This window comes from Lithobates pipiens, unplaced genomic scaffold (genome assembly GCF_037356315.1).
Source record: "Lithobates pipiens isolate NorthernLeopardFrog02 unplaced genomic scaffold, aLitPip1_a1.2 Scaffold_16, whole genome shotgun sequence".
Lineage (NCBI taxonomy): Eukaryota > Metazoa > Chordata > Amphibia > Anura > Ranidae > Lithobates > Lithobates pipiens.
The window spans coordinates 596,387,628-596,413,085 of NW_027507748.1; the positions used below are offsets into that span (position 1 = coordinate 596,387,628).

Here is a 25,458-nt window from a genome sequence, read left to right on the forward strand (position 1 = left end):
ATGACAGTCTTTGTGTTTGTGTTGATTGTGTTGATGCAGCATGCTTGCAGGGATATTCAACTTTTACTGTATCGGAAATGCTTCCATTTCCAATACGATAAAAGTTGAATGTGTCTCTTCACAGGTGCTTCTGATCTGATATTGACCCGTGTCATGCTGGTTTAGAATTCCATAAGGCAGCCATTTTCCATATAAGTTAGTAGACTACAAAGGTCAAGGAATTCACATTCTTTTTTTATCTTCAATCTCACACTAATTTTATGGGTTTCACTACTGAGGTAAAAGCATAACATCCTCATCGTTTCCCTTATCTATATTTTTAGCACAGGTAGGAGAAGTAAATTATTCTTTAGTTATAGAGGTGATTTCCAAACATTCCAAAAGTGTTTTTTTATGACTGCTTTTCCTACAACAGGAAATTTGAGACAGAGCAGCGCTGAAACACTCCCCACCAAAATTAAAGTGTGTGTCCACTTTTGCAGCCATATTTGGGGAAAACCTCACTATACGTTTTTATGTTTCCATTCAAACAGCATATCTAAAAAAAAATATTTTTATAAATATTTCCTACCTTTTTTTTTTTGCCACCTCAGTGAGTTTATGCAGGAGACTTAATTCACCTTACAGCTCATCTTTATCTCCTCCCAATTTCCATATCATCGTGGCTTATTTCTTTACTTAAATTTTTCCTTTTTTGCTTTCCTTTCTTCTTTTTCTTTCCTTTTAATTTAACAAAGTTAAAATACAACCAAAACCAGGTAAACAGGCAAAATATCAAGCCCTGCCACCCTTTAATCTTTTTTAACTAACCTCAACAGTTATTTTCCTTATTCTACTCCTAAGTGCGTATGTTCTGTTTTTTACCCACTTCACCCCTCCCCCCCTTCCTCCCAAGCCCCACCCCCCCCCCTCCCCCCAATCACATAGGGAAGCACAAAAAAAATATACATAACAAAAGCGACTAGGAGAGAGCCCTACACTGTAAAAGCACACGTTCTATCACATCTACTTATGAGGGGATCCCCAGTTTCACCAGCCCGGAGCCCCATATGCTCTCGAATTTCTTGATATTACCCTGCTTAACAAAAAAAAACTTTTCATTACTAATTATTTTCATTATATTAACTAGCCATGTTTCAGCTAGCGGGCTAGAATGTGACTGCCAGTTTTGAGCGATTAACTTTCTTGCCTGAAAAAAGCATCTAGTAGCTGGTGTAAACAAATTTTTGGGGATTTTATATCCCTCCGGTATAGCCAATAGACAAGTCCTCGCCGTTGCCTCCAATGCTAAACTGAAAATTCCATTTATATGATCTATGACCTGTGTCCAATACCTAAGCAACTTCGGACACCTCCAGAACATATGAATAAAATCTCCGACCTGGCCGCATCTGGGACACTGATCATTGTCTCACCAACCCAGTTTAAACATTTTCCTGGCTGTATGATATACTCGATGAAAAAAAAAGAGATGGGAGGCTTTCTGTGACGGAGAAATAGAAACCTTAATTCCCTGTTCCATTATCCAATCCCAATCCGGTATGGACACTGGACCCACGTCCCTCTCCCATTTCCTTTTACTTTTAATCATACCGTTGCGATCTAATATTTTATCCCCCAGTCTGGCATATAGGAGTGAAATCAGGCCTTTAAGCGTGTCTCGAGACATAATTTGTGATCGCACCGGGATCTGGATCAACTGCACCTCTTGAAATCTAAATTGAGCCTGAATTGCATGTCTGACCTGAAGATATTTATAGAACGAACGGTTCGACAACAAGAACTCTGACTTTAAATCCGCAAATGATTTAATATCTGTACACTGAAACATCTGCGCCAATTTATCTATCCCTTGGTTTACCCATTCCCTGCATCTTTCAACTTTAAATAGATCAATTAAGTTTATTATACCATAAGGGAGCTAAAACAGATACCTTCTGATACCCCAATAATGCCTTAACTGTTTTCCAAAGTTTGGCGATCTGGATAATCGTTGGACAATGCATATTGAACGAGTTTGCCTCAAGTGCTTCCATGAGCGTTTCCTACCTTTTTTTAGATGTTTCTGAATAGAAGATGTTATGGCTGACTGCAAGAATTTGTCACCTAGCTCAGGATGATCTGTCCCAATAGCTGGGCTGGGGACTGGCTGGGTCCAGTTTTCATTCACATACAATGGACAAGCTAAACATTGAGGCCAATAGTACTCCATTCTACCACAATTGATGAGATTTGCCTAAGAGAACTTAGCAGATTTTGTGGGACATGTACAAATATAAAGTAGGCTTTATACCAGTTTGGTCTTTAATGTCAAAATACCCTTTAAATAAGTGCATCTCCATTTCATTATCTAACCTGTTCTTGCTCCTGTTTGCCTGAGGTTAATCAGCATTTGGTTCTTGCCTAAGGAATCTCATATCGTTGTCACTGTGCAGTGTACAACTGAGCACTTATTTAGAGATTGTCCAATGATTCATTTTTGATTTTTTTTTTTTGTTAAGTGATGCTGTTATTATGACTTTGAGGTCTACCCAAACAAAATATTTTTTTTAAACAAATTGGCCCTTGAAATTAATTCACCAGAGATAAATAAAAATACTGGTTATTGTTTTTCCTTGGTAAAATGGTTAATCTGTTCTGCTTTTTTTTTTATTTTCTTTCAGGTTTTGGAGAAAGTGTCCTCCACTTTGGGATATAGAAGTTTAAAAGACTTCATGACTTCTCATTTAGATTACTTGATTCTCGAGTGGCTTAGAATGAAAGTTCCCGGTTACAACTTGTCCACATTTCCCTACACTCTGTTACAGTATACAACACTGAGGGATTTTTATAGGTAAATAATAGTTTTCTTTTATCTATTTGAGGAACTTTCTGTGTTACCAGTAGCCAAACAGATTCCTGCTTATGTCTCTAATACAGGCTAGACAAAGGGAAACAAATAAGTGGTTAGAAAATACTGAGTCATTTAAATGAAAGCAAAAGTGTAAAAATATTGTTGCTGAAAAATAATGGTTCCTAATTTTTTTGGTAGCAGGTAGAATTTTGTAGAAAAAGAATTTGTTTTCTCTACTGGCAAAAAAAGTCCTTCCTTTCCCTGACTTCTCCTGCCTCTTGGCAGCTGTGTGTAAGTGCATTGTACGTTCCCATCAACTGTAAGTAGCCAAGAGTAAAAAGTAAGGGGAAGGATAACATAACTTCTGTGTTCATATGTGAGAGTAAAATCATCAGTGGCAGCCCAATAGCTAACAAAAGAAGACACCATACCTGAAGAAGCCAGGGAGAAGAAGGCAGAGTGGGCACAATGGAGTGATGAGAGTTGGTGTGGACCTCACATCAGTGGATGAGGCCAGAGTAGGTGGCATGTCTGCCATGATGGCTAAGTGTGCAGTGCAAACTTGCACGATATGCAATATATATGATCCAGGGACCATTATGGCTTTACTTCTGCTTAAATACCGGTTTTGTGCAAAAAAAAAAGAAGAAATAACAATTACGCCCCTTTGCAGTATTTGTTTTTGTGAATTAAGCATTTTGATGTGAAAAATTTTGTCAGATAATTTCAAGTAATTTTCTCAAAGATACTATTTTATTGCTTTCAAGAATGTGGATATTACAATACAGTTTCAAAATACTACAGTCCTTACAAAAACATAAAAAAGTGATATAATTTTTTGTCCTTACATATATGTCTACAGTGTATTGTTCACGTACAGTAGTGGTATTACATGCAATTGATATATTCACCTAGAAGGTCTATATGAATAGAGATAGATTGGAAATTGTGTTCACCTGAGACCAAACGGGTTAGATAATAAGGGTGTATTGAGTCCAAAGACACCAGATTTTTTTCAAAGCTTTTAAGGGATCCTTTGGTTGTATCTAGTGAGTTGGTACAAAGGAAGAACTCATTTATTTAACATCCAATAGGAGGTTTTTTTCAATTAATTTATTTTGTAACGTAGAAGTATGGTAGTTACTAGCCAGATCTCCCACTAGCCCTAGTAAACATGCATTGAGCATTTTAAACTTGGAAGGCCTAGCAATGGTTCGATAAAGCTGCAAACCTGTGTTTAGAAAGTTTGTATCTCTGAGAGCGTAACCACATGCCATGATAAAAATCCTCTTCATGGCCACAGAGGCAGAAACAAAGTGGAGAACATTTATTTTTAATTTGATACAACCTCTTAGGTGTACAGTACAATTGATGGTAGCATTTATTTGGATAAGTTTATATTTAGAGGCAATGACTGATGTCATCCCCCACTCCTTCATCAGTTGCGGTCTAACATCATGCTACTTGGAACAAATTCATGGAGTATGAGATGTTTTATTAGCGAGCAGCTCAAGATAATACTTAATAGATCTATTTGGTCTCACCTGGAGATAATAATGGCTTTTCCAGAGAAGTTTGTTTAGGTGAAAGGGATTTAAATTGACTGGATACCGTGTGTTGGAGTTGATGATGGAAGAACATTTTGGCAGGGAGAATGTCAAATTCTAGTTTTCATTAAAAAATATGTATTCCTCTTGGAATAATTGATATACAGTATCCTGTGTGTTCCGGGCTTATAGAGGAAATAATTTTAGTTATAACAGTTGGATTGTAGTGAGGTTTGGTGAAGTATACTGATAGTTTAGTGACTTTGTGCATTAAACGATTAAGCATCTCCATCTTGATAATAAGGTCCTGGTCACAGTGGGGAGAAAGATAAATATTGACTCTTGTGAAGGGCTTGCTGTTTTAATGGACTTTTAGAATAATCTATCTGCCCATAGAATCTCTAGGATTTTCACACTCCTGGAACAAGTGGAGTGCGTGAAATGCTTTAACAATCCATGTTATTTTAACCACTTCCCACCCGGCCTATAGCAAAATGACGGCCGGACAGTGATTCCGTTAACCTGACTGGACGTCATATGACGTCTTTCAGCATAACGAGCTGGCGCGTGCCAATCAGTGGTGCGTTGTGTCAGTCTGACACGCCACAACACCGATCTTGGTAAAGAGCCTCTGATGGAGGCTCTTGACCACGCGATCAGCTGTGTCCAATCACAGCTGATCACGGTGTAAATGGGAAAAGCCGTGTATTGCCTTTTCCGATCAGCTGCTCTCCTGACGGGGGGGGGGGGTCTGTGCTGTTTGATTATTAGCGCCCCCCCCCCCCCCGAGAGTGCCCACATTGGAATACCAGGGATACCACCTGGTATGCCAATCTGTGCCCACAAATGATGCAAATCTGTGCCCATCATAAATGCCTGCCAGTGCTCCCTTATCAATGATGCTTGCCAGTGCCACCTATTGGTGCCCATCAGTGCTTCCTATCAGTACCCATCACTGCAGCCTTTCAGTGCCCATCAGTGCCACCTATGAGTACCCATCAGTGCCGCCTATCAGTGCTGCATATTCGTGCCCATCATTGCAGCCTCATCAGTGCCCATCAGTGAAGGAGAAAACTTACTTATTTACAACAGTTTATAATTCTACCTACTGGTAGATGGACACTGGCAGATAGTCAAACAGGAAATCCTCCCTTATATAACCCTTCCCACACAAGAAGAACCTCAGTTTTTTTCACCAGTGTCTGTAAGGTGGAATGGTCACTGATGTAATACATGGGCTCTTGGAGCATACTTGGAGGTCCTGGACGGTTCTATTTAGAATCATATAAAAGAAACGGGGGGGGGGGGGTGTTCACCTCTCTGAATGTAGTATTAAAACAGTATAATTTATTGCACAAGATTAAAAACACTTACAAGATATAAGTGGGAGTCATGCTAGTCATAAGTATGTAGTTCTGGCAGTTCACCCTGCATCCCACAGGCTCCTCGCACGATCCGGATAGCTGGGAAAGGTTTTGTTGTGATGTTGTGCTGAATAGCTAGCTGTACATTCAGAAAAAACAGGAAGTAGTCAGCTCCATGCTGTCCAGCTTGAACTGGAAGCAGAAATGATGTCACCAGCAGGGGGCGGGAGGAAGGGGTCAGGACTGTTTTTGTGTGTTGCATAGATTTTGCATAAATTCAGGTGTCATAAGGACATGTTTGGAAGAATATGGGCATCGGTACACTTGAAGGAGTTGTCTCAAGAATAGCATGCATTGGGTCTGCAGGAGCTTAGTTTTGGGCTCCTTTTCACACTTGTGCAACTTGAAATTCACACGATTTTGCTGTGACTTTCATGCAATATTTCAGTGACATGAAGCTGTGCCTGTGTAATTTTGAAGTCTGTGGACCTGAAGTTGTGTCAAGGTTGGATCGGGGTAATGCAGGGGCTGCTTTTAAGTAGTTGTGACTTGAAGACGCACACATGTGAAGGGTACTTATTGGAAATCATGGGCTACGTTTTGTCAGGCGACCTTGCAGTCCCAAGTTGCATTACGGGGTGCACAGGTGTGGAAGAGGCCTTAGACTGTTAAAGCAGCATAGAGGCTGATTTGGATGACTATGTGCTTGGGCTAATCCTGACTTATAACTAGTATGGGCGCAGGTGCAGCATAGTATAAATGTTTCATAATGCTTGCTTACTTACATAGGCACATATTTGCATAGGCACGTGCTTGCTTGCTTGAATAAACACAAGCTTGCATAGGCACATGTTTGCAGAGGGCCCCAGCCCACACTGCATAATATATGTTGCATAAACACGTTTCATAAATGCATGCTTGCTTATTCCGTAAATGCATGTCTCCATGGGCACGTATTGCGTAAATGTGTGTTTGCATGGACACGCGCTGTTGTGTTTTGCCTAAGCACATACCTACATGCTTCCATAAATGCATGCCTCCATAAATGCATATTGCTTAAAGTGGAAGTAAATCTTCCTATCATTTTCGGCCAAGGAAGCTGCCATCTTGACCTTTGTTTAATCCTCAACTGCCATGTTGTTGCACATGTGATCAGTTATGATACCAGCCATTGGATGATTTAACCGTTTGGTTGAGAGCACAACCAATGTGACAGTTACATTTCTGGCATGCCAGGAATGTTACTGTTTTTGAAACTGTTTAATTTAATGGGTTTGCTTCCACTTTAAATGCAAGCTGCCAGGTTTTCATATGAACTGGATACATATATGCCTAGTTGCATTCAACTGCATATATATGGGCTGATTTACATTAAACTGTATACATATGTGCTTATTTGCCTAGGGCTACATACATTTGTGCTTATTTGTCTAGGGATACATACATATGTGCTTATTGCCTTGAGCTGCATACATAAATGCATGAATGGCAAGAATACTTGTATACCTGCATACTTGCATGGGGTTGTATAGCGGTAGACCAACATTGTCTAGGCCAGCATCCTTGTGGAACTGCGTATTAGTTTGTCTAATACAGTCACTTTATTATGTATCTTTTAGACTAGCTAAATGACTTAGAAGGGTGAGGCAGGTACACCGTCCTCAGGTTCAGTGGTCTGGCAATGTTCACATCTCCTGTTGGACCAATGGCATCAGGGTGATTTGAGCCACTGTGGCGCCTAATGTCAAGCCTGGTTAGTACTTGGATGGGAGCCCACGTTTTCCTCCTAAGTGAGGGAGGCATCTGAGGCTGCTGTGTTTGAGGGTATCTCAGACCATATGATTTTAGAGCGGTCTCTGATTTGGTTCACTCTTTCCTTAGTCGGGCCAGTCTTTGCCTTGCGTTGGGTCCTGGAGCAAAAGTTATGGGCAATTTATAGAATCATTCTCTCCGTCTGGAACTTGAAGATGCAGGATTTGTATTGCCTCAGAGCTCTGTTCCCGGGGTGTTGCACAGCTAAAGATTGGTGGTTGATGGTTTGGAATCTAGAAAGGTTGAGGAAGGACATCTGGATACAAAGGATGGGGAGATGGCGAAGGTATTGAATTTATTCTTCTCCTCAGTCTTCATGAGGGAATCAGGGGGGCTTTAGTTACCAAAACTGCAGTGCTTATCCTCATGACACGTCACAGGAAGCACCCTCATGGCTAACAGAGGACAGAATTAGAATTAGACTTGGGAAACTTAACATTAATAAATCACCGGTACTGGATGTCTTGCAACCGAAGGGTACTTGGAGGAGCTCAGTCATGTAATTGTCAGACCATTGTTCCTAATTTTTTTTTTATTTTTTTTTTATTCTTTATTTAGTTTTCTTTTTTTTTCTTACAAATAGAATAAGACAAAAAAATACAAAGAAAGTACATTCAATCCCAATCTCATTATTTTCTTAAAATCTTTTACAATCGTACAAACTTAACATTTCCTATCCCTCTTCCAACCCCCCCCCCCCCTCCCCGTCTTGCAGTGGGTTCGGAGTTATATCCACCCTTGCCAACACTATGTATATCATACCCGATTTTATTTTACCATTTCTTCTACATACCTCCATGATTTTTTAAATTCTATCCATGCTACCCATTTATCCTTACGCCCCTCTCTAGGTACCAATTCTTCCCCCTCTTCCTCTGGGCATTCCATATTCTGTATTTCATTTACCCGAAGTATCCAGTCCCGTATTTTAGGACTGTCCGTCTCCTGCCATTTTTTAGGGATTAGGTTTTTCGCGGCACTGAGCAGTATGGGGATTAAAGAGGACATATATTGCCTCACAGAGCTTTCGGTCCCGTGAAACAATACAGTCCAGGGGTCTTCTGCTATGTCTTTATTTGTTACAACTTTTATTAGATCCAACACCTCCTTCCAATACTTTTTAATAATCGGGCAATCCCACCAGATGTGAGCCATGGTTCCTATTATCTTACACCCCCGCCAACACTCTGGGGATTGCGCGGTTACGAATTTACCCAGTTTGTCTGGGGTCGCATACCACCTTGCGAGGCACTTATAATTTAACTCAGTCATCTTATGGTCAACCATCGCACTATGCGTTAATTTAATTATTTTCTCCATTGTCTGTAAACAACATCGAGTCCCCAGCTCTCTTTCCCATTTTTTAATATAGGGCGGACCATCCCGACCTTCCCCCTCTGATAGAATTTTATAGATTCGACCTATGTTATTTTTTGATTTATCTCTAAGACAAAGCCGCTCGAAAGGCCTATAATCTTCGTCACTCCGAATTGGATGGGGCAATTTTGAAATAAAATGTCTTAACTGAAGGTACCTCCAGGTATCTATCCGCATAAGTTCCGTGTTCAACCTCAGTGCTTGAAACGTGTTTATTTTACCTCTATAAATAATATCTTTTACTTGTGCATTGTTTTTTCTTATCCAATTTCCCCCCACCTCCTGCTTCCCCGGAATAAAAAAATCATTGTCTTTTAAAAAAATCAAAGGTGAGTTCTAACTCCTTTTATTTTGTGCGTGAGTTCTATCCCATAATCTAAGTGCGATACGTGTTATTTAGTGTGTGTTTAGTCCTACTGACCTATATTGAGGAGGGTTCCAAATAATTCGTCCTAACTGTGCTTGACTCATTGCCTTTTCCACACTTACCCACCTTTTATTATTTACCTCTTTTCCCCATTCCACCACTCGTGTAAGTACCACCGCGTTATAATATTTTTTAAAATCCGGGATAGCAAGGCCCCCCCTTTTTTTTTCTCTGCTCAGTACCGCGAAGGCAATTCTTGGTTTTTTATGTTGCCAGATATACCTTGAGATCAACCCCTTTAATGTCCTGAAGAATACTGGGGGGAGAGATATGGGCAACATTTGGAACTTATATAGAATCTTTGGGGTCAAAACCATTTTGACCGCATTGATCCGCCCTAACCAGGAGAGGTGACTTATTGAATTTTTTTTTAATTCTCTCTTAGTTTCCTCTAATAGAGGAATGTAGTTGTTAACATAGATTTTCTTGATAGTGTTGGAGAGGTAGACTCCTAGATATTTGATCTCCTTTCGCCATGGAAACCTAAATTCCTCCCGGAGTCTAACCTTTTCCTGTCCTTTGATGTTGATATTTAGGACTTCGTACTTATTGAGGTTTATTTTTAAATTCGAGAATTCCCCATATTTTTCCAATAACCTCAACAAGTTCGGAATCGTGATCCTTGGGTTGGAGATATAGAACAACACATCATCCGCATATGCTGCGAGTTTGTGCTCTTCTTCTCCAACCGTGATCCCTTTTATGTCTGGGTTCTCTCGGATAGAGGCCAATAACGGTTCCAAGGACAGGACAAACAAAAGTGGGGACAAAGGGCACCCCTGTCTGGTGCCGTTCTCCATTTGAAAATGGGAGGAAGACATCCCATTCACTTTTACCGACGCCTGTGGGTGATTATATAGCACCTTGATCCATTGGATCATTCTTGGTCCAAGACCCAGCACTTTCAGAGTTTCAAACATGAGTCCCCAGTCTACCCTGTCGAATGCTTTCTCTGCATCTATCGACAGGAGTAGTCCTGGGGACCCATTTGTTTTTAAGGCCTGTAATAGGAGTACCGAACGTACTCCATTGTCCCTACCTTCCCTCTCAGGGAAAAATCCGACCTGGTCCGTGTGCACCAGGTCGGACATTCTGTCCTTCAGCCTCGATGCTAAGACCTTGGCAAATAATTTGGTGTCAGCGTTTAGTAAGGCTATTGGCCTGTAACTAGAGCAAAGCGTACTGTCCTTCCCCTCCTTTAGCAACACCGTAATTGATGCCCGCAGGGCCTCTCCTCCCATCCCGAAATCTCTACCTAAGCCATTCATATACTTACAAAGCTTGGGGACCAGGATCTCTTTGTATTTTTTCAGATACGAAATCGTAAAACCGTCTGGTCCCGGGCTTTTACCGGAGGCAGTATCTTTCATAGCCTTATAGATCTCTTCTTCAGTAATGGGTCTGTCTAAGTTGCATCTATCGCTCTCATCTAAACTCGGTAATTTCACTTTATTCAGGAATTCCTTAATTTTGTCTATTTTCCCTACATCTTTTGCCCCTTTCTGGCCTAAGTTGTACAGTGCTTCGTAATATTGCTTGAACACTTCCGATATCTCCCTGGATGTGTGGGTCATCTTCCCATTCTTGTCTTGTATTTTATCGATAAAATTATTCCCACTCTTCCTTTTCAACTGTCTAGCTAGATGTCTACTTATTTTATTTCCCAGGTAATACCTCTCTCTGGTTCTCCTGTCCAATGTCCTCTTTGAGTCCTGTTCCATCATATCTTTAAGTTCATCCCTCTTAGTCACCAATAGATGGAAATATTTCTGCTGTTGCCCCCTTGATTTTTTATGGGCCTGTTCTAGTTTATAAACCTCTTCTTTTAGATTTTCAACTTTTTCTAGTCTTTCTTTTTTTTTCCTTGTGCCCATGGAGATGAGGATACCCCTAATGTATACTTTATGTGCCTCCCACAAAGTGGCACCGGAAATTTCCTCTGTATCATTAACGGAGAAATAAAATTCAATTTCCCTTAATACTGCCTCCGCAATTTTCTCATCCTGCAAGAGGCTCTCGTTCAGGCGCCACGTGAACGGTAGCCTCTGCGTTCCGAGTATCCTCATCCTCATTGACACCGGAGCATGATCTGACAGTGTAACTATTCCAATCTTGGTTTCCGTCACTAGATCCAACAGCCTATGGTCGACCAGTATGTGATCCAGCCGGGAGTACGTCCCATGCACGGGGGAAAAAAAGGTATAATCTTTTATTTTATCATGCTGCAACCTCCATACATCCATCATTTGATGTTGTTTCAACCAAAGTTTAATCATCTTCCGTGCCTTCATATTTAGCCCCCTAGCCCGGGACGTACTATCCCATGATGGCTCCATACAAAAGTTGAAATCTCCTGCGAGGACAACATCCCCCATCTTAAAATCCTCTAACTTCCCCAATACTATTTTCAGATATCTTATAGGGTTTTTGTTGGGGCAATATATGTTTGCTAGGGTGAGAATCTTATCCCCTAATTTTCCCTTTACAAACAGGTAACGGCCTTCAGGGTCTGTCATCCTGTCCATCACTGTGAACTTTATACCTTTCTCGAACCCTATTGCCACTCCCTTAGCCCTCTTTATCGGCAAATCCCCATATAGCCAGTTTGGATAATTAACCGAGTATAGTTTAATATTTGAATCCTGAGACAAGTGAGTCTCCTGCGGAAATACCACCTCTGCTCTGTACTGCTGTAGTTCCTTTAACAATTTGTGCCTCTTAGCCACAGAGTTCAGACCCTTTACATTGTATGACAAGAAATTTACATCTATCATCTATATTTTTCCGGTCGGGAGTGAAACGTGTTATGTATTACCTTGGTTGACTCTTCAAGACACCTCCCCCCCTCCCGACCTCCCCCCCTCCCGACCTCCCATCCTCCCCCCCTCCCGCCCCCTGGCCAACTCCTGACCTCTATTCTGCAGCTGAGGATCTCCTCCATTCTGCAGACTTTTCCCACTAGGGCGCGACTCCGACCACGGCCCCCCGTGTCTGGGTCCCCCCTACCACCTTCCCCTAAGGGGGGGGGGTCCCCTCGCAGATGCGGTATGATGTCCCGGGGTCCCACCTGATCCTTCCACCACCCTCTTACCTCCATCCTCCCACCCCTCTCTCCCCCCACCCCCTCCACCCCAGAAAAAAGGGGGAAGAAAAAACAAAACAAAAAAACAACAAAAAACAAACAGGAGTAAAGCAGCAAGTAATAGACCATCAAAAAGTCAGACTCCCCGAATCAGTGTCCATTATGTAAGTCCATTAGGGAACTTTGGGGATCGTTGGGACTGGGATCCCTAGATTGTTACAGAAAACCTCCAGCTCGTCTAGGAATTTTAATCTGAATGTTCTTCCATCTCTCTGGACCAGTAAGGCCGCAGGAAATCCCCAGCTGTATCTGATATTTGCCGCTCTCAATAGTTCTAATAAAGGTTTTAAAAGTCTCCTCCGGGCCAGTGTTCCTGCCGACAGGTCAGAGAAAATCTGTAAAGAGACCCCTTCATATTGTAACGGGGGTAGCCCCCTAAGCCTGCTCCATATCTTGGCTTTGTCTTCATAGTGGCAAAATTTTATAATTACGTCTCTCGGGACCTCTTCCCTCAAGCCTGGGGGTTTCCTCACCCTATGTACCCGGTCGATCTTTAAGTCCTCTCCTACTCCTCTTCCCAATATGGGGTTGAACATTTTTCCCATCTTAACCCCCAAATCTTCTCCCTGTTGTTCAGGCAATGCTCTGACCCTCAGATTTTGCCGTCTATTCTGGTTTTCTTGCTCGTCCAGCTTGTACAGAATGTCCCGCTGATCCGTTTGCAATTTCCTTACTTGCGTTTTCAGTTCTAATATTTCATGGGCCTGTTTTCCTGTTAGTTCCTCTGCCTCTTCCACTCTCCTCAGTAAGTGGCCCATATCCGTCCTGACATTTGAAATTTCTACTTTGATGGTATTTTCAAGTTTGGCGAACATTTCCAACATTTCACTTTTTGTGGGGATTTGAGAGATATCCCTCTGTCCCCTCAATTTACCATCCATATCTGAGTCCGATTCCTCCCCTGAATTAGCCCCCGGGGCCCCTGCTGTCTTGGATACTTCTCTCTTCTTCTCCTTTACCCCCTGCTGCTTTTTTTCTATTCCGGGGCTTTTTAAACTTGTTTCCTTCAGGTACTTCTGAATCGTACTTGTATTAAGATTCTCTTTTGGTTCATTCGCCTTTTGATTTCTTCCCCTCATGTTCCCCCCTTTTGTCCTTTGCCTCCCCAGGATTATTAAAAAGAAAAAAAAAAAATTATTTGTTCAGTCTCTCCTTGCTTGTGTCACCTGCCCTGCGCTGAAAGCTCCAGCCCCAGATCCACTCTCGCTTACTCTGTGATTTTAAGCGGGGAGAACCCTCCCGTCCTTGCTTTTACTGCGATTTCGCGTGAAATCAAGATGAGATTTACAGTGCGCTTCCACAGAGAGGGCCACACATTGTCCCGCTTAGCATTTCGGCGATCAACCGCTATACTTTATACGTGGGACAGATTCATCAATTTGTAGGTATATAACATCTTGCAAGTCATTTATAATTATACTCCATTTAATCCTGTTTACATCTTGATCTTCAATATTTAATTCTCTGGCATCAGTTCACTGAGCCCCTGCTGTTCCACTCCTCACTTCCCAGAGTCTCACCAGCCCGGGTCTCCGTGAGCGTTAAACAGGTGGTAATCAGGTCAGGTTCGGATGAAATTCTGCATATATTCAGCATATGTAGTTCAAAATAAACAAAAAACAAAGATAAATACCTGGGGAGGAAGAAGAGTCTTATAGGGTGCTCAGTCCTTAGTCTACGTTCCGTATATCGCTCCTCTGCCCATACCGCCTCCGAAGGAGAGAAAGCAGAGAGTGTCCACTTATAGCTCCACTGTCTTCCAGTACACCAGGGTCATCTTGAAGCTTTGATTTGAGTTGTCTGTCCGCCTGGTCCTGGAGCAAGGCTATGCTCGAATCCTCTTTGGGTCTCATGCAGGCACAGCGAGCGCAATACAAGGATGTGGAGGGAGGAATCAGCGGTTTCTTTACCGGCCGGTTAGAGCCCCGGCACACTGGGGTTGTGCTCTCCTGCTTATACCGGCCGTATGTTTAAGGATGTGGGTGGGATGGGATAGTACGGACCGGGCGGCTTCATTCATGGAGCTCAGCGTCCTTTCCCCTCACGCCGCTCCAGCTGATCGGCGGGACCGCCCCCATCTGCTCACACTAGCGCCATCATCGGGTCCCTCCCCTCTCTCACAGACAGCTCCCCATGAGTCGGGTCAGCAACTGGTCTCTGTGTTCCTAATTTTTTAAACTACTTTTATTATTAATAATCATTTCAGACCGGTAATGTATAACATACATTCCTAATTTTTACTGACAGTCTACTGACTGGAATGGTACCAGCGGTTTGCAGAAAAGCCAATGTAGCACCAACATTTATAAAGGGCCCAAAATACATCACTGGGACTTACAGACCAGTTAGCCTAACATCAATAGTATGCAAGCTCTTGGAGGGGCTAAGTGACTGTATACAAGATTTTTTTACAAACAATGTGGTGTTTTATTGAAATCAAAAAAAAAAAAAGTGTACAGACAATATTCAGCAAAGACAGTATTATAACATTCCATAGTATTATAAACAATACATGGTACGTGGCAGGGGGAACATAGGTTGCCAACATATCAAATTATTTGTTTAAAAAAATACTTTGGAGGGTAATCCTATATTCCTAAGCTTAGACAGCATAATAGCGGGGGAAGTCTAGATCTACAGATTGGGTGCAAATTGCCTTGGCGTTGTTTCGCAGCGCAGTCCTGACAGTCTCTGGGCCACATATACAGGGTCCCTCAGCTTCTATGAGGGACTCTCATTACATGTGGTGGCATTATTCAACCATGCATCCCAGACCTTATTATATTTGGACTGACAGCCCCTGTGGGCATAACGTTCTTTTTTATATGGGATTGTTAATCGCTGCCATCCACTCCTGAAGTGTGGGGGGTTGAGCCTGCAGCCACTTCTTGCCACCAACAGTCTAGCCATGAATAAAGATTCGTGCAAAAATATCTTGTGGTACTTGTCCGAGTCCGGATCAGGAAAGACTCCTAAAAGACATTGTTTAGGGCACAGTGCCAGGGGTGACCCCATTTCGTCACGGATAAATCGTATTATGTGAGACCAGTAGTGTTGGATCAGCGGGCAAGACCACAGGATATGGAAGAAAGTACTTTGTGGGCTACCACACCTGGGGCAAAGGGGGCTGTACTCAGGTTTGTATTTGGCTATACATTTTGGTGTCATGTAGGTTCTGTGTAGAATATTTAGTTGCGTAAATCGGTCCGAAAGTTTAGGTGAGGCCCTTTTACCATTGTCCAGGGCTTCCTCCCATTCATCATCCTCAAGCTCCCCCACGTCCTCTACCCACCGCCCTCTGAGATCCTCTGTCAATACTATCGCTGGGGGTCTAATTAAGAGGGTATAGATACTGGAGATCAGTTTGCGAGAATCCTGTCCCAGCAGTATATCCACTACCGCAAGATTAATTTTTTGTGACGCTGTGAGCCCCAGACAAAGGAATTTAGCAGGGCCTCAATGGACTTAAACAGTTTCAAGGGTAGATATACAGGGGAGTGCCAAAACACATATAAGAACCCGGGTAGAATAATCATTTTTACCAAATTTATTCGGCCCATAACACCCAGTGGATGTTTAGCCCACGTCTTAATCTTGGTTTTCATAGTTGTTACTACTGCGCTGTGAGGTGCCATCGCCATTTTCCTGTAATCTTATGCAGTGTATGGCTGTTAGACATTTTCTAGAAGGTTAGGCGGACGTTTTCTTGGTGATTTTTGTACTAAGGACTCCCGGCGGCCATTTTCTTGTAGCTTCAGCACGTTTTTACCTCTAGTGCTAGGTCTGTGTACCTCACAAGAGCCCGGTTTTCACTCTGAGCACTTTGTGACTGAAACAGGACAGAGCGGTCAGCGGCTGCTGCGGAGGGGCCCCTCAGTCTGAGCAGCTAGGAGGGTGGGATTTGTGTTCCTTGCCTTAAGTCCCCAAGTTGTGACAGGCGAGTGAGGGTCAACATGGCGTCAGAAGCTGGTGATTCTTCCCCAGACATCCCTGTCATTGCAACCGGCTTACCTGCAAAAAATGCGGTGCCTATGGACGCTTTGTCGGTGGCCCTGGAGACCTTTGTTTCCAGGGTGGAAGTGGCGTGCAGGCGCAAGGGGGGGGTAAAAAACGCCCCCTGCCCCCCCGTCTTCTGGGAAGAGCTCTGATTCAGGCTCGGACAGTGAGAATGACTCTGTGTTCGGGTTAACGCAGGTAAAGCACTAGTAGGAGCACTTATCACTGCGGTGCGGGATACCCTGAAAATACAGGATGCAGCAGGAACCTCTGCTGAGGTGGTGGTCCCTTTTGGGTCCTGCATACCGGCCCACACGCCTAAGGTGTTTCCGTATTTTACTTATTTTGATAAGTTCATCTACAAGGAATGGGGAAGTCCGCTGCGGCCCTTTTCAGTCCCAAGAAGAATGGAGATTACCCCTTTGAGGAGAGCCTCCCGAAAAAATGGACGTCTCCTCTGGTTGTTGACCTCCCCGTTATCCAGGTTAAATAAAGTAACCTCGATAGAAGCGACTCCTGCCTTCAAGGATCCTGCCGACGGAAGCAGTGGCTCGGTCCATGTTTACGGTAGTGGAGTCACGTTATGACCTGTGCTGGCCACTGCCTTGGTGTCGCAGATGCTTACTGAATGGGCTCCATGAATTGGAGAAGCAACCGTCTCCCCCGGTCTGCGTGGAGTTGGCAGACCAGTTAGTGCATGGCCTTAAGTATGTCTGTGATGCGGCCCTGGATATGATCCCCCTGCTCTCTAGAGCATCAGTATCAGCAGTGGTGCTACAGGCCCTGATTTGGCTGAAATGCTGGTCTGCGGGCCAGGCATCTAAAAAAAGCTCTGGCTTATTTGCCCTTCCAAGGTGAGAGGCTTTTTAGAGCTTAGCTGGATGACATTATTAAAAATGTTACCGGTGGGAAGAGCATGTTGCTCCCACAGTCCAGGAAGGGTAAGGAGCCACGCCATAGGCAAGGGCCCTCTTTTTCCACTCAGAAACTGCTTTTTCTGCCGGGTCAGCAGGTAAGCGTTCCCAGTCCGACAAGGCGCCTGCTGAAGGACAAAAATGTCCCTGGTTTCGCAAGCCAACCAAGTCTGCGAACAAAAATGTTACCGCATGAAGGTTTGCCCCCGCCCAACTCTCGGTGGGAGGTCACCTTCGGGAGTTTGCAGCCCGGTGGACCTCTCTACTGTCCGACCGGTGGGTTTGCAAACTGGTTTTATTGGGATACAAGAGTTTCTTTCTTGTCCACCAAACAGAATTTTTCCCTCCAACCCACCTCTACTTCAAGCTCCTCGGGAAGCCCTGTTCGGGGGAGTACGGGACCTGCTACTGTGTGAGGTTATAGCACCTGTGCCAACGCTTGAAAGATTTCAGGGATTCTACTACAATCTGTAGTGCCCAAAAAGGAAGGGGTACGTCCAATCCTGGACTTTAAATCCCTCAACAGCTTTGTGAAAGTGCAAAGGTTCAGGATAGAATCCATTCGCTCCGTGGTCGCTGCACTCCATCAGGGGGACTTCCTGGCCTCCCTGGATATCCAGGACACATATTTACATGTACTCGTATGCCTCAGGCATTGTGGGTTACCTAGACGACCTCCTTCTGAGAGCAGCTTCCGCCTCAGAATTAAGGAAGAATGTAGCGATCACCATGCAGACTCTCCGGGAGTTTGGTTGGGTGCTAAGCCTAAAGAAGTCGGTGTTAATGCTGACTCATTACCTGGGCTTGCTGTTGGACTCCTGAGAAGCAAGAGTTTTTCTCCCTTCAGACAAGCTGCAGACTCTTCACGCCACAGTGAAGTTGTTGATGAACCGCAGGTGGTCGTCGCTGCGCTTCTGCATGCGTGTTCTGGGCCTCATGGTAGTCACTTTCAAGGCGATGCCATATGCTCAATTTCACACTCGTCTTGCAGAAGATTTTGTCACAATGGAACAAATCTCCATTATCCCTGGATTGTCAAATTTGGATAAACCAGTTAGAGATTCCCTTCTCTAAGAGCTGGGGTCTCCGGCCCTTTGGTCCGGGAGATCGTTCCTTCCTCTCAATTGGACGGTGATCACAACAGACGCCAGCCTGACCAGTTGGGGTGGGAGTGCTGACAGTACAGTCAGCTTGGGGCCTTTGGTTGCGGGAAGAATCCCAACTGCCAATCAATGTGCTTGAGCTTTGGGCGATCAGACTTTGCCTCTGCACATGGTCAATGAGGCTACAAGGGTGTCCGATCAGGATCCAGTCAGACAACGCCACGGCGGTGGCATACATCCCCCATCAAGGAGGAACAAGGAGCTCAGCTGCAGCACGGAAGGTCACTCACGTCCTCCAGTGGGCAGAGAGGCACGTGCCGGCCCTGTCGACCATATTCATCCTTGGCGTAGAAAACTGGCAGGCTGACTACCGAAGTCATCAGATGCTGGACCCAGGGGAATGGTGGTTGCATCCGGAGGTATTCAAGCTCCTTTGCCTAAGGTGAGGCACACCAGATGTGGACCTCTTGGCCTCTCTGCTCAATCAGAAGGTGCAGAGGTTTGTGTCCAGGACAAGAGAGCCCTGGAAGGACACGCCAGATGCGTTGGTGGCTCCATTGGGGGCCTTATCGGCTGATTTATGCCCCCCCCCCCCCACTCGAGCTTCTACCATGTCTGCTGCGTAGAGTAGAGGTTGAGGGGATTCCAGTAATTCTGATTGCCCCAGATTGGCCTCGGCATCCTTGGTACGCCGACCTAGTACAACTGGTGGTGGATGTTCCTTGGTGGCTACCTCTGCAAGACTACCCTCTAGTGCAAGGTCCGATACTTCATCCTGCTTTACCATCGCTGGTTTTAAAGGCATGGCTGTTGAAAACCAGGTGCTAAAGGACCGAGTTCTGTCACTCGGTAATTTCCAATGCTGAGGGCATGGAAGTTGTCTTCTCTGAAGATTTACCATCGTACATGGAAGGCTTACATCTCCATGTGTGAGGAGATGGGGTGGCATCCACGCACTTATTCAGTTTACAAAAAAAGAGAATTTCTCCCTGGGACTTTAGATGAGGTGAGCACCACTAAGCCAATAAAAGTAACAAGAGTAAGTACAGTATATGTTTTTATTCAGTAAAAGTATTACAAGCATATTGCCATCAAAGAAAGCCACTTAGTACAAGGTACATAAAACTGGATTGGATAAAATTGGTAGTAGTAGTAGTACAATTGTGCATGAACAATCTCATAACATAACATGCAAACATCAGGTGTACCCGACATGTTTCGCGAGTCCCAGCTCGCTCTTCAGGGGTAGATGTGTATGAGTTGTACCTAAGGTGAAAGGATACAGTTTGGTATATGGCAAAAACTTTGTATTTTAAGGCAGAGGGTAAGAGGGGCCTAATAATAAGTAGAGGCCTCATACTCACCACTACACATAGCTGAGCCGACATATGTGAAGCCTTCAGACAGTGGCAGCAAATGTATCGCCAGGGAGCTGAGGAGGCCGAGCCAGAAGAAACCCCACACACGGCAGATTGGAGGGAAAGCGTCATATGGATGGGAAAAGTGTATCCCTATTGGTCTCACTATGTCCATGGTTAGTATTGACTGTAAACATAAAGGTTTATGTCAGATAATCTGGAGTAATAGGTAAAATATAAGAGTAGTAACATGGACAATTCTATATATAATATATAAAACTAGAGCTATGAATGGCATGGACAAAGGACTATAGGGAAATGTGGTAGAGAAACACCAGAGAATGGCATGAGTGGAAATAAAGAAGGTGAACAAAAAAAAAATGAAAAAGAAATGAAGTGCAAATATGGGAAAAAGTCAATGTGGTCAAAGACAAGCTACAGGTGAGCACTTGAGGAAAACCAATGAGTATACCTGAGTGAGATAGGTGTATAATTGCATCAGTGGTAGATTCCAATAAGATGCAGAGGTGACAACAGACCAGTCCCAGGGCGAAATTCTCTTTTTTTTTTTTTTTGCATGTTACAGGGATGGAGGTGTGTTAACCGGTGACACCAGACCTTATCTTGTTTTCTATATTGAATTCGGGTGGAAGACGCCCATACAGCCCAAAACTGGTCTGCTGTCACCTCTGCTAATACATGCGTTATACTTGCATTCTATGTCATTATAATGTACTGGTTAATACACCATTCAATTTAAGGCTCATATCCCTACCCATTTGATGTGTTGTCTCTTGCTGTTGGCGGCTTTGTTTCTGCTTTGGGAGCTGCGATGAGTACAAAGGGGGATTTCTTTTCCCCTGCTGCCCCCATCTGCTCTTTTGTGCAGGTGGGGCCACCTACACATCGGCGCCATGTGCATGCGCCAGCTGCTCAATGTCTGCGATTTTGAGGCGTTGTTACGGCTGCACGCATTGTACCAGCTGGATGACCTATAGGAGTGCTTGTGCACCTTCCTGTCATCCACACATGATGTTGGAGGCGGAGCCTCTTGAGCCCTTCCTGGATATAACTTGGAGGTTTTTCACTGCATGGATTCATTTGCAGCTTTTCTTTCACTGAACACTCATGCCTGTGGATGCCCCTTATTGGAATCTACCACTGATGCAATTATACACCTATCTCACTCACTCATTGGTTTTCCTCAAGTGCTCACCTGTAGCTCGTCTTTGACCACATTGACTTTCTCCCATATTTGCACTTCATTTCTTTTTCATCTATTTTTGTTTACCTTCTTTATTTCCACTCATGCCATTCTCTGGTGTTTCTTTACCACATTTCCCTATAGTCCTTTGTCCATGCCATTCATGGCTCTAGTCTTATATATTATATATAGAATTGTCCATGTTACTACTCTTATATTTTACCTATTACTCCAGATAAGATGAGACCAATAGGGATACACTTTTCCCATCCATGTGACGCTTTCCCTCCAATCTGCCGTGTGTAGGGTTTCTTCTGGCTCGGCCTCCTCAGCTCCCTGGTGATACATTTGCTGCCACTGTCTGAAGACTTCACATTTGTTGGCTCAGCTATGTGTAGTGGTGAGTATGGGGCCTCTAATTATTAGGCCCCTCTTACCCTCGGCCTTAAAATACCATGTTTTTGCCATATACCAAACTGTATCCTTTCACCTTAGGTACAACTCGTACACATCTACCCCTGAAGAGCGAGCTGGGACTAGCGAAACATGTCGGGTACACCTGATGTTTGTATGTTTTATGTTATGTTATGTGATTGCTCATACACAATTGTACTACTACTACCAATTTTATCCAATCCAGTTTTATGTACCTTGTACTAAGGGGCTTTCTTTGACAATATGCTTGTAATACTTTTACTGAATTAAAACATATACTGTACTTTTGTTACTTTTATTGGCTTAGTGGTGCTCACCTCATCTAAAGTCCCAGGGCGAAATTCTCTTTTTTTTTTTTTTATGTTGCATATTACAGGGGTGGAGGTGTGTTAACGGTGACGCCAGACCTTATCTTGTTTTCTTTATTCAGTTTACAGGATCCTGCTGTTTTTGCAGCGAGGAGTGGATCAGAAACTTGCCTTAAGCACCATCAATGGACAGATATCAGCCTTGGTTGTCTTTTTCCAATGCCCCTTTGCGACTCACTCATTGGTGAGTACCTTTGTGCAAGGGGTCCGGCACGTACTCCCTCCGATTCGACCACCGCTACCTCCATGGGATCTGAATCTGGTGCTATCGGCACTTCAGAAACCGCCATTTGAGAACATTAGGGAGATTCCCTTGTTAACACTCTCTCAGAAAGGAGTTTTTCTAGTGGCTATTACATCTGCCAGGAGTGTTTCTGAGTTGGCGGCCTTGTTATACAAGTCTCCTTACCTGGTCATCCACAAGGATAAGGCGGTGCTGCGTCCGCAGCCCTCTTTCCTTCCGAGGGTGTTTTCGGCATTCCATCTATATGAGGACATTGCATTACCTTCCTTATGTCCTAAGCCGACACACCCAAAAGGGGTTGCCTTCTATTGCCTGGATGTCGTCCGGGCTTTACTAGTGTATCTGTCTGCTACTGCTCCCTTCCGGAAGTCAGACTCTGTTTGTCTTGGTGGCTGGTCTGGAAAAAGGTCTGGCGGTCTCGTCATCCACCATTTCTCAGTGGATCAGACAGATCAGGGTTTAGACCTTTGCCTTAAAGGGGCAGGTGCCCCCTTTTCCTGTCACGGCTCATTCCACCAAAGCAATTGGGACCTCCTGGGCTTTCCGACATCAAGCGTCTGTCTCCCAGGTGTGTAGGGCAGCGACTTGGTCGTCCATTCACACTTTCAATAAGTTCTACAAAGTTGACGTAAGAGCATCTTCGAATGCTTGCTTTGGCCACAAAGGTTTTGCAGACAGCTGTGTAAGGTTGCAATTACACTTTCTTTAAGTTACTAGTTTGTTGTAAACGCATCTTTTGATGCGCAAGTTGACTGCTGGTTTTGATGGCGGCCATTTAAGATGGCGACTCCTCTGTTGAGGTGTTCCCGTTGTTGTGGTTGAAGTTATGTTTTGCTGTTTCCACCCCTCGTTTTTTGACACTGCTTGGGGTCATCCCTAAGGTCAAGAATTAAATGAGCTGTATCCATCAATGAACGAAAGAGAAAACTGGATTTTTGTACTCACCGTAAAATCCTTTTCTCTGAAGTTCATTGATGGACACAGCACCCACCCCTCCTATTTATGTTTGTACTGCTTTTTGACGAACTGAGCTGCAGGGGTTATAGCCAGAGGGACCGCCCCTTGGGCGGTGCTGTGCAGTCTTGCTGCTTTTACATGTGTTACATGTTCTGCCTAGTCCTCCCCTGAAGGTGGCGTGATAACCCCAAGGTCAAGAATTAAAGGAGCTGTGTCCGTCAATGAACTTCAGAGGAAAGGATTTTATGGTGAGTACAAAAATCCCATTTCATTTGGTCATACTTACCTGTAAAATCATTTTCTTAGAGTACATCATGGGATACAGAGGTCCCTCCCATCGTTTTGGGGATATTTATTGCTTTGCTACAAAACTGAGGTCCTTCCTGTGTAGGAGGGGTTATATAGGGGAGGACTCCCTGTTTGACTATCTGCCAGTGTCCATCCACCAGTAGGTGGTGTATAACACATATAGTCATTATTATGGTTGCTCTGTGTCCCGTGATGTACTCCACATCACGGGACAAAAAATACTTTTTTTTTTCAAAATTTGTTTAGAAAAAAATAAAAACCCCAGAGGTGATCAAATACCACCAAAAGAAAGCTCTATTTGTGGGAACAAAATTCTATAAAAATGTTGTTTGGGTACAGTGTAGCATGACCGCACAATTGTCATTTAAAAAGCGACAGTGCTGAAAGCTGAAAATTGGCTTGGGCAGGAAGGGAGGAAAGTGGCCAGTATTGAAGTGGTTAATTATTATTATGAATATTTTAAGCAACAGTAGTTTGGCTCTAATTAAATGTATTTTATATAGACATTACACAACAATATGGGGTTTATCCGGTAGGAGAAAATTAAAGACCACTTGAAAAAGAATTTCAAACCTCTGAGAGACCACCTTCAGACAGCAGGACATAGAAATCTGTAATAATGCTAAAAGGATGGGTTTGGGTCACCAACTTTACATTCCAAATATTATGTATAGCAAATAAGGACACAGAATTCATACCAACTGTTAAAAAAGTAACAATTCCCTGCCTACCCCGTTTATTTGCCCCAACATGAATGAGCATAGGAACCCTCAATAAAACGGAGAAAATATTATCATTAAATGAATCATAGGAAAGCATGTCGGGAGAGCTCAGCGTTGCTGTCGCTAATAGGTTCAGTAACATGGACTATCATTGTAAAAGTTCAACAGTAGAGAGTCGATATAATGGTAGGACAAGAACAGAGTTTGTATGCGTTGTATATGGAGAGGTGATATGTTATTACATTAAAATACATTGTGTATGCAGGATGTAGACAGAAATATGTGACCTTGAGAAGGAGAGAATAATTTCCTGTGGGCGTAAACGGTTTCCTCTGTGGCTATGTGAGATGGGAAATCAGCCAGGTATAGGGGGTCCACAGTACTACAGGAGATCTATAGGAAAAATTAAATTATGTCTGCCTTGACCTCACAGCGACGCTTCATAATAGGGAGGAGGCCTTTCGTGAGACTTGGAGACCTTGGCAACGTTTCACCGACACAGAGGCTTACCTCCGGGTGGTAGCTTTAAATGCCCGTTGAGAGAGGGTCTCTGTTCGTTGGCTCCGGCCCCCCCTCCGCGGTCTGGTGGCGCTCACAGTCCCTGTTTTGCTCTTTTATGTTAGCCTTTGTCGCTTCAGCCCGCCTGGAGCCTCTTCTTTTGTTTCTTCTACTTGGTCTGTCTCTCTGTTCTGATCTCCTTTCACTTCTCCCTGGCCCCCCTCCCTCCCTGTAGTCCCTTTCTTCCGTAACCCCTTCCCCCTTACCGTTTCGCCTCCTCAGTCCTTTGTCTTTCATGATTAGATCCTGCCGGCTAGTCCAGGTAGGCAGCGGTGGGTTGTGGGCTCCCCTGGGAATGACCAGTTTTCAACAAATGTATGCTCTATCCGATTGGGTCCCGGCCCATCTCCCTCCTCTTCCCTTTCTTTATAAAATAACAAAAATTTGTGCATCTCACTGTAATGCATGGCCATGTGATGATTACTGCTCACCTGGGTGGGATCGGATTGCCTAATTGGTGTTGGAGGTCTTAAGAGGGGAATCTAGCCCCCGGTTCGGGAATGTTTTCATGTTTAGTTTAAGCCTATATTGGGGGTGGTCTCTATATATCCCACCTGGGTACTACTGAAAGTTTTATGTTTTGAAATTCTGTATGTTTTATTATTGTTGTCCATGTGCCTGTTATTTCTTCTGGCATTCAATAAAGGAATTACAAAAAAAAAATAAAAATTATGTCTGCCTCTTGTAGACAAAATATGTATTCAGAAGATAATAGCACCACCCAGTGGAGAATCGGAGAACAAGGATAATGAATAACATGCAAGTAAAAAAAACGGTGCAGTTCTTCT

At 43.8% G+C, this 25,458-nt stretch overlaps 1 protein-coding gene across 1 annotated transcript in view; it reads left to right on the top strand.

Annotated features, from left to right (window-relative positions):
- The window catches only part of ATM (ATM serine/threonine kinase), a 299,675-nt gene that overhangs the window by 122,813 nt on the left and 151,404 nt on the right, over nucleotides 1-25,458 (top strand). Inside the window, exon 25 of the mRNA XM_077483959.1 lies at nucleotides 2,664-2,833. Within this exon, the coding sequence (XP_077340085.1) occupies nucleotides 2,664-2,833 (170 nt within the window). The remainder of the gene's footprint in view (nucleotides 1-2,663; nucleotides 2,834-25,458) is intronic.